This window comes from Cryptomeria japonica, chromosome 7 (genome assembly GCF_030272615.1).
Source record: "Cryptomeria japonica chromosome 7, Sugi_1.0, whole genome shotgun sequence".
In the NCBI taxonomy this organism is placed as follows: Eukaryota; Viridiplantae; Streptophyta; class Pinopsida; order Cupressales; family Cupressaceae; genus Cryptomeria; species Cryptomeria japonica.
The window spans coordinates 96,716,283-96,726,770 of record NC_081411.1 but is presented as its reverse complement, the minus strand read 5'-3'; the positions used below and the strand labels follow the sequence as shown (position 1 = coordinate 96,726,770).

At 34.1% G+C, this 10,488-nt stretch overlaps 1 protein-coding gene across 1 annotated transcript; it reads left to right on the top strand.

The window, feature by feature from the left end:
* Positions 1–6,675: 6,675 nt before the first annotated feature.
* LOC131855912 (uncharacterized protein At4g15970-like) lies at positions 6,676–8,344 on the top strand. The gene is made up of 3 exons (XM_059208756.1): positions 6,676–7,102; positions 7,304–7,684; positions 7,797–8,344. Exons 1-3 carry the CDS (start codon positions 6,929–6,931, stop codon positions 8,289–8,291), a joined length of 1,050 nt encoding a protein of 349 aa, XP_059064739.1. The 5' UTR covers positions 6,676–6,928; the 3' UTR covers positions 8,292–8,344.
* Positions 8,345–10,488: the final 2,144 nt, after the last annotated feature.

Genomic DNA, 10,488 nt, shown 5'->3' with positions numbered 1-10,488 from the left:
AAATTTTAGGAAAATTTTTATATCTATGGGAATATTGATTCACCCACCCTCCTCTAGGTATTCCAGTCCTTTCAACCTAATCAACAATTAGGATCAGATCTTTGGTCCCTTGCTTGAAAGCCTAACCGCTTGAGGGAGACTCGTGTTGGTTGAATAATGGCACCTATGTGCATGACCAAAGATTTTCAACTGGATGAATATTTGAAGAAAACTCTTGAAGATTTGGAAAGTGTTGAATTAGAGAATGAATAATTGAAAGAGAATGTGAAAATAGAAAATGAACATGTGCAAAAGCTGAGAGAGATAATCCAAAAAATCAAGTTGAGGCATAAAGAGGTTAACAATCAGTTGAAGTAGGCAAATGAGACTATTAGATATCTGAATGAGGAGAACAATAAGGTACAACAATCCCTAAAAGAAACAATAAAGAAGAAGTCAGAAGAATGTGAAAAGCTAGAGCAAGTAAATAATCCGAAGGCAAAAAATAAAGTCCTTGACAACGGTAAGCTCTTGTAAGTATTGATCAGCATGCAACAAGGTCATTTGGAGAAGACCGGACTTGGTTTTCATTCCGGTATGAGTTTGGAATATATTGATAAAGAGAAAAACAAAGAAGTCAAAGTTGAAATGGAGAAGAAGTAAAAAGGTCAAAGGAAATCTCAGAATCAGAAATCTAATGCAAGAAGACCACCACTTCAACAACCTAATGCTCAAAGATATCCATCATTTAATGGCTATTGTTTTCAATGCAATAATTTTGGACATAAGGTAGTAAATTGTAGAAGTATTCAGTGTTATAGTTGAGAGAGGTTTGGTCATAAAGCAAATCATTGTAGAAGTCATGTTGTGAGTCATAATCTTAATCCCATTGAAACAAACAAGGTGAGTTAAAACTTTCATGGACACTGTTATACTTGCAATGGTTATGGAAATAATGCTAATCAATGTAGATATAGATCACATCCGATAAGATCTGAAAGGAAGGTAACATTTGAAAGGAAGGAACCAATTCTTGGCACTGGATTCTTCCTTTTCAGATTTGATAGTGAGGTGCAAGCAATGGTATCAAGGATGAAATTATTAAGGTGGATTTGGACGGGTGGGGTGTGGATCCTACTAGTAGTGGTGGTGGCTCGGGGATTGCAATGTGAGCTAGCCACACGTTCTGATTTTAGCTCGGGGATGGTCATGGATTTTTGCTTCTTTTTTTTGTTCTAATTTGTGCTCTATTTGGTTTATAGTTCGTCGGACCATTTTTGTTTTGGTAATCTGTGTTTCGTTTCTCAATAGAACCCTCTATAATTGGTCAAAAAAAAATTACAATTTATTCTTTACATTTAGTGGATTTATATATCTATTAACATGTAGACCTCACCTATGCAAGAAAACAATATGGATATCAGTCATGCATTGGAAGAAGATACTTCTTGGTTTTAGCAGGTTTTTCTTCTTTAATGGATACTCTTCCTATCCCCATTCTACCCTTGTCTCTGTATCTCACCCCGCTACTAGGAAATTAACTCCCTTCACTATTGGTCTCCATCTTTCCTATCTAAGCATTCTACGAAAGCGACTGCACAAATGTTGAATTAGCTTGTGGTGATAAGTTTATGAAGGTCATTCAACCAATGGATATTCTTTTTGAGTATGATTGAGATAACAGTTGCTTGGATATTTTTCCTAGGTCATTGGATTAGTCAGTCTAGATACTATATACTGTTCAATTCTTTTGGGAAGTAAAAAAAATCAGAATTCTGGGATTTAAAAAAAAATAGTAAAATTTCTATAACTACAGTATATGTTTTTGGAAATGGTGTACCCATTGTAGAATTTTCAGGTTTGATTGCCAATTCCAACCAGCACTTGAATAAAAATAAGCTTGTTCATATGGTCCATGTTAGGAATAATATTCTCATGAGATCCATGTGCATCAATAGGACTTATGTTAGGGCATTCCTACTTTTCTTCAAGGGATACGTGAGAGGCATATTGTGCAAAACAGTAGAACTGGTATTGCCATGAAAAGATCGACAAATATGTAGTACTAGTTAAAAATCTAAGAAGAGCCACATATATAAATGGGTTTAGCGTAATGAACTTGCAGATTTTCCTCTTGTTGATGTTACCACAACCTTTCCAACGATCGTTGTCCTTTTCCTCACCTCCTTTCCTGCAAATTCACAGCCAATCCAGTGAAATCAATTGCAGAGTCAAGAATATATAGGTAATCTTCAGATAGGTAAGCTTAATAACTGATTGCACTCATTCAAATGTAAATGCAATCTTTAAATCATAATGACTTAAAATTTATAGTGTAACAAACCTCGTAGATTTTCCCGTTGCCGATGACTGAATTGTAAATGATAACAACCTTGAATGGCACAGAAGAATTTGTTATGGCATCCAAACTGCAAACAATTCTATCTATTCTAAAGCCAAGCTGAAATTGCGTGTTAGACAATTTTCTCAAAGATTTCAAATCTCTTTTCTCAAATACATGCAACTATTACAATATAATATATTTGAATCTTCCTCCAAAACTATTTGTTCCTACCTTCATGGTGCATTTACCGTGGATGCTCCTTGATTTTCTATTTTTAGATCCACCATTTACTTGAGTAAATGCTCACCTTTCTATCCTGGGAAGGTGACCAGCCAATCTAGCCATTGCAGGAAGACGTTTGAATTCAACTCCGCTACCACCTCATTAAGAATTCGTAATTCTTGCAACAACCAAGTCATGAACACCTTAATATTTATTTAATAGTATTTTTTTGTTTTGGTGCAAGAAGGGAGGCGTTAAAATTGCATGTGAGGGTGCATTAAGGGAGGCGTTACAATTGCAATAACCACGATGTTGCCTCTACCCTGCCACCAATACCAACTATCATACAAGGTTTCGAAAGACATGCATCCAAACATCAATTTTTTCTTAGAAGTGCTTTTTTTTTATGGACAAGCTGGATACCATTGTAGATCGCACAAAGTTTTACACAAGATTACACTATATCAACATGTCTATGTATCAAATAATTCATTTCAGAATCAACTAAATGGGAAATGACATGGGTATACCATTAAAACTAGTATACTTATATTAAAAAAATATATGTAAAATTTGCCGAGTGATATCATAAATAAAAAAAGAGAAAATGTTTGAATAAATCAGTCTTTATTGAATTTCAAGAATAAATTTTAGTAGAGGTTAGACCGTCTTCATATACTAAACTTAGAATTTTCTAATACGTTCACCTTTTCTTTACAATATTATTTTCTCACTAATTGAATTAAGTAATTAAACATTACTCTTCCTTCTATATGCTTATGTTGGTGGCTTCCTTTATATCTAATGCGTACTAAAGGGTTTTCTTACTGGTTCTTTCCCTTCAGTGCTTTTTGAACTAGACACGTGTTTTTTGAACTAGACACTATAAAAAACTTTTAAAAATTAATATAGTTGAATAGTTCTATCCACTTTTATTAAAAAAAATAAAAATAACTAGACATTACATATATTTTCATCATAATAATCATTTATCCATGCCTTTAAAGCGTTACTTTTAATTTATCTTTCTCAATTTGCATATCACTACAAGAAGATTTATAACTTGTATAAGGCTTGTTGATGCAGGAGCATCAGACCATGGAAGAAAATATCATTCTTGAATAGCCAAAATAACAAAGAAAATAAAAGTGAAAAAGTCTCTAAAGCATGCATGAAGGTTGATAGTTGGTTTGAGTGCAAAATTAAAAAAGAAGCAAATGAAAAATGAAGGGACACATAGCACATATATTTATTTTCAAATGTGTAGATTTGATTTACTGTAGACAAGTTGCATAGGAAGAGGAATCAAAGGAAACTATTGGTCTTAATTAATAGCAAAACAATCATAGAGTGTTGTGTTTGGCGCAGTGGAAGAGGAGATAAGGGGAAAGCACTGAAGGGAATGGAGAGGGAAAAATAGTTATACAAAGAGAAGAAATTAAGAGGAACATATCATGGAGGACAAAGAAAAATGTGCAGCATGAAAAGAGAAGTGTATGTAGCAAGAGGAGAGATTGAATGTGGCACAAAGAAAGACAATTGTAGATTTTAGTGGCTAAAAAAGTGTTGGGCAAGAGGATAGAACCCTGCATGATAAAAGAAGAGAGAATGAAACAGAGAGGTTTTATAATGTTAAAGAATTACATAAGTAAAAAGAACAGTGTGTCGTGCGACATAAGAAAATTGCGAGAACAAAAAGAAGTACAAAGCCCAATGGAGATCGAGACAATCATGCATAAATGCTTTTGGAACTTTCTACTTGCCAACCTCCTCTTGATTGCATGCCTAGTAACATGTATTATGCATCCATCCATTTGGACTTTCTCTAATTGGAATCTAAACCGATAAATAAATTACCCGTATCCCTTAAAAATATTAAACATTCTATTTCTTTAAAAATGTATAATATCTGTCGATTAAGGTTAAGCGTACTCAGATTCAAGGGATTTGGTGAGGGGTTTGCCATTTCTCAAACTAACCATCAACAATGCATCTTAAGAAAGCATTGAAGCATACAACAATGTTAGATCTTCAAATGAAGCGGGAAGAACAGTGATGCCACTTGATGTTGAGAGAAACAATGAGGCTAAAGCTTCTTGCATTGTATTGGGTCTGCAATAATGTCACAAGGTTTCATTGACAAATCATACTCTAAAATGGAATCCTTGATCTTCATTACCACCACCCAAAATAGAAGTTTAGAGCATGATAGTTTGAAATCATTCTTTGGAGAGCAAGATGTTGTGTAAGTCTTTCATTTATTTTCTTTTCCAGCATTGTTTTCATGAGGCCAAAACTACTCATAGAAATCTGCTTGATTCTCCACAACAAGACATCGACAATTGTATACAAAACCAGATTTTAAAGAAAAATAACTTTATGAAAACTTCAATTTCGTGGTCTGGGACCACAAACGGCACTTCTCCTATTATACTTAGCAATTTTTAACAACTGTAAAGCAACCATTATTCTAAAGCTCTTATCTGAATTTTTATGATCTACAAGAAAACAATGAAATCTCAAAAATCTATATTTAGAAAAACACTTTTTCTTTAAATTGCAATACAATATAACTTTCCCCTGTAAAAGCACATCCTTGCTCAAAATATTAGCAGAGAGCTTAAAAAAATTCTCCTTACATTTGTCTCCACCAAGCAGATGATGGAAATAATTCTAGCATCCAAAGAGTCGATTCAATGATTGTTAAAATGTCGATTCTTACCATTATCAAATAGTGTCCCAAGCTCTGTTTGGGAATATTGTCCCCATTCTCCACTACGTGAGTGAGTGCCAATCCTTGAAGACAATCCTTCTTCTTCTAACAACTCTTGTCCTAAATCTCAAAAGTCTAAATCAACACCTATTGATGGTCAAGAACAATTAGCAACTACAATCTTTTGGAGATTAAAGTATGGGAAGAATGTTCACAATCTTGGTGCACTTACCCTTTACTTTTCAACTAAAAATGATGTGTTTTTAACAAATTTTACAAAACAAAAACGCAATATCAAGCATGTTGTCCATCAAGTTTGCACATATTTCAATGCAAAGTTAAATGAAATATCGCAATAATGTTAATCTCTCTTTTTTTGACAAATTTTAGAAAAATAACACAATGTCAAGCATGTTGACAATCAAGTTTGTGTTAAAGTGGATCAGACATGTAGGAAATTTTAATTTTGGTAATATAGTTCTTATTCACAAAGGTTAACTGTTGTATGTGCAAGAAATTGTTTATTGTATGTTATTTCAACAATTTTGGATGCTCTTGTTATCGTATTAATTTTACCTTTCACTTCCACGACTGCCACCTTTTGTTGTTGTCGACGTGTCACCTTTTGTTGTTGTCGACGTGCTATCTATCACTGCATTGCCCCACTTCATTGACAACATATAATTATTTATATACAATCAGTGATCCAGAGAGGAGTCGAGACTCCTTGTGGAACTGACATGATTCCTCAAGGTTTCATGACTCCTATGTGGAGCACGTCGGCACATATTACAAAAGAAGTACCCACGATAATCTCATCAGGTCTAACATAACAAATAATCAGTCAACCAAACCGATGTGATAACATCCAATAAATCGATAATTTGTAAACTGAAATAATATAATTAATATTATGAATAATGAGTAACAAAAGTTTATTACTAATTATTCATAATGTTGATTATAATATTAATCATAATATTCAACTGATCAGTCTATATGTGATAAAAATAATAAGTGGAGATATACGGATAAATACAAGACAAATGTCTAAGACCGTAAGGCTAATTAGACATTTGGTTTATCCGATCGATCTATCTATTTCAACACTCCCTCTTAGCAGAGGAGGATAATCTTCTATCCTACAACACCTTATTATTATCACAATAGATTCATCTAGAAGATTTATGGCATATCCACATATATCAAGATTTATGACATATCCACATATATCATGTCACATGATCTCCATCATGAATCTTTTAATTTAATATCCACCATTATAACTTGTCCACGGATATCCACTCAATCCTTTCCCCTATAAACCACATAAACTAAACCTTTTTGTGTCTTTTTTTGTGGTGGAAATTTATAGTGAAAACAAACCAAAGCGATAAAGGGAAAATACAAAATCCTTGTAATCCGTCATTTCTAACTCTTTCGAGGCAGCGGCCTTGATGGACCTACCATTTGTAGTTTCCTTATCCTCTCCTCTTAACTCTTCTCTGTTCTCCTATGGTGGAGAGTGGAGAGTGGAAACCAGGTTAATATTTCTCTGCAACTTCGTGCAACCTACTGTCTTATGTGCCTCAAAAATATTAATTTAACACAGAGAACCGCTTTCCAGGATACAAATAGGGGGAATTGAGTAAATCTCTGTACAGGCCAGCATGAAAGGGGTTAATCAGAGGGTCGTGAGGACGGTGACTGCATTTCTGGCTTGTATAATAGTGGTGGGAGTTGTGTACTTTTCTATTGATAGAAGACTCCAGGCTTTCTTCACTCCGATTCTCATCAGCTCTTTCCGTTCAGAGATGGACGATTATGCAACAGATCCAGATATTGTAAGATATTCTCACCTTTTTAAATCATCAGTAACTGCAATAGGTATAACTGACCTTTTTAACAGACTTTTGTCATTCATTCATTCATTACAATTCTCGCTTACTGTCATTGTATTTACACCTATTTGCCTAAAAACCGTACTCAAAAACGCTGTGATTTAGAGCCCTGCGCTAATTTACAGTTTCCTCTGTTTCTCGCAGCCTCCTTATAATTCATCAGATGTTACCGACGAGCTAAAAGTAAGCCTTTCAAAAGCGGCGAACCAGGAGAAAACCGTTATAATCACGACTCTGAATGCAGCGTGGGCGCAGAACAATAGCATGGTGGATTTATTCCTGAAAAGTTTCCACATCGGTAACGGAACCGAGGCGTTGTTGAAAAATTTGTTGATTGTTGCCGTAGATGAGAAGGCGCTCAATCGCTGCCGGGAAATTCATCCGCATTGTTATCTGATGAAAACAGAGGGAGTCGATTTCTCGGGAGAAAAGCTTTACATGACTCGAGATTATTTGAAAATGATGTGGAGAAGGCTTCGTTTCTTCGGAGAAGTGTTGGAGCGAGGATATAACTTCGTTTTCTCGGTAAGTTAGGTTTTCATATTCGTCGAGGGCTTGGAGAAAATTGTACAGTAAATTTATATCATATTTCCTGATTTTTCATCAGAATTATTCAGATTATATTATTATTATCCAGGATGCTGATATTATGTGGTTTCGAGATCCCTTTACTAAATTCTCATCCAAGGCAGACTTCCAAATAGCATCAGATCGTTATAGAAGGAAAGCAACTAATCTCTCCAATAAGCCCAACGCAGGATTCATGTATGTTCACTCCAATGAAAAGACAGTTGATTTTTTCAACTTTTGGTATCGATCCAAGAAAGTTTATCCCCGTAAAAATGAGCAACAAGTGTTGAAGATACTGAAATGGAAAGAGTTCAGACGCAGGCGACTTAAATTCGAATTCCTTGACACTAAATATTTTGGCGGCTACTGTGAAAGAACGAAAGATGTGAACTTTGTTTGTACCATGCATGCCAACTGTTGCAAAGGCTTGAAGGCCAAGGTTATTGATTTGAGAAATACTCTTTCCGACTGGGAGAAATATAAGCAACAAGAAAAGCTAGGTAAAGGCAAGGATGTGCTGTGGACATCTCCAGACGCATGTCAGCATTCCTGGCGCCGATGAAGACTGTTGTAATATTATCATTATCATTCAATTTTCTGTACAATTGGGGAAAATTCTGAACAATTCATGAGTAAATTAGCTTGAAATCTGCTGTAGACGTCAGCACGTTTAGGTGGTTTTGTGGGATTCTCGTGAAAGCGTCCATAGTTATTTTTGTTAATTTCCATTTTCACATTTTTGAAAATCAAATTAACTACCACTTACCAGATTTAAATACTTGTTTGCATCCAATTTAGACTTTTCATCAGAAATCATTTAGAGCAAGACCAACAAGAGACACATTGTGTCATGTTTCTGTTCATGGTGTGATGTTTTAGGTTAGTACAAAGTTTTAGTGGGAGGACAATTGAGGAATCAATATGGTATGGCAGTCTTACTATAGCATTTTGTGTCTTTGTATTGACTTAGCCTTTCCAATTCATTTAAAGATATTGACTTAATTTGACTTTTTAGAAATGTATATTTATGCAAGCTGTTAACAAATTATTAGAACTAGGAATATGTGATAACTCTTAACAATAAATGTTTAGTGAAAGTAATTCAACCATATAAGAATAAGGCATGTGCATATGAATACTATCATATTTCTTGTTAAGTTAATACTAAAGGGTAAAAAAGAGTACTTAAACCGTATTGAACCAATTTGTAAATACAAAACAATAGTAAACACAAGGGAAATGCCTATCAAATTATCCAACTATCTCTAAGAAATTTGTTTGAAGCTCTTGCATTCACGAGGTATAAAAGATTTAGAAAGGGAGGAGAATTGAAAGAGTCAATAAACTTATTGAAGGAGATGCATTCAATAACCATTTTCGGCCTCCTAAGGCCCTCCCATTACTTGATAATTAGAGTCTTGCATCTCCGTGGTCATATTGAACCTTGTTATTCAAATTTTTAGCATTATTTTCACTATCCCACTTTGCAAGTGGGTCTAATATACTGGACTCGAGTATGAAACACAACCCTTTAGATCATTTCTAGCTTACTCGGGGTTCTTAGAGGCTTTGGAATATTCACCTTCTGAATTTTGGGAACATTCACCTAATAAAGCAACACCCCAATCTTTTAGTATTAGATTGTTTTTAAAATAAAATAAATGTATATTTATTGAACACAAATAATGTTTTGTTATTAACCAAAAAATATATTATATTTATTATTTAAATTCTTAATAAGATAATAATTATAAATTAAATTGATTCTAATAACTTCTAATAATAAAAGAAAATTTAATTAAAGTAAATTTTAAAGTTAAATCAAAATTAAAAAAGAGGATAAATTAAACACAAAGTCAATATATGAAAATCTAAAAATTAATAATAAATAATAAGATTGTTTTTTATAAGATAAGAAGGGAGAGGGCCCTAATCCCTTACATCAAAAGAAAGATCAAGACGGAAAAGAAACCAAAAACTAAAAGATTAGTGAGGGGCACCCAACACTGAGACCAACCTGATCAGAGAGGATAAATGACCCAAAGAAAGCAACAACAAAAGAAAATAGCTAACAGAGAACTAACCACAATTAACACAACAAGCACCCAATCAACATCCAATCCATCTATCAATTCTAATAGACTAGAAGCAATAACGTCTTCCTCCAGCACCTACCTTGTTTTCCATTATATTGACCCCACTTCATTTCAAATTATTTTATCTAGATTTTGATGGACGAAATCTTTTGTCCAATGGCTCTAGGTTTGAATCTTAAGGCCCTCATTAGCAATATAGTCAGCAACATGGTTTCCTTCTTGAAATATATACTAAACTTTGAGTTGTAAAAGATCCTTAAGAATTTTCAAACATTCTCTCATTGGGGATTTGATCTCCCATGGGCCTATAATTTATTCTTTCAATATATCAAATATCAGCTTTAAATCTCCTTCCACCACAACCCTAGTAAAACCCAAATCTTTAGCAAGATTTATACCCTCCAAAGTAGCAGTGGCTTCAACAAACTTGTTAGACTTTATTGCTAAGAACTTAGCAGTGCATTTAATAAGTCTCCCTTTATGTTCTTTGAGAACAACACCCGCACTAGCTTGTCCAGGATTATTCTTGGCGCACCTGTCAAAATTACATTTTATCCAATCTTGATCAAGGGGGCTCCAAAGAGTTTCATTCTACTTATCTTCTTCTACCAGTTAATATTGGTCATATCTTGAGTAAGGCCCCAAATTTGTTTAATCCTTATT

Bases quoted from the DNA above. Each gene is read 5' to 3' on its own strand.
- LOC131855912 (XM_059208756.1), top strand. From the start codon at position 6,929: ATGAAAGGGGTTAATCAGAGGGTCGTGAGGACGGTGACTGCATTTCTG. The intron at 7,103-7,303 runs GTAAGATATTCT...TGTTTCTCGCAG, and splicing joins ATGCAACAGATCCAGATATT to CCTCCTTATAATTCATCAGA. The intron at 7,685-7,796 runs GTAAGTTAGGTT...ATTATTATCCAG, and splicing joins GATATAACTTCGTTTTCTCG to GATGCTGATATTATGTGGTT.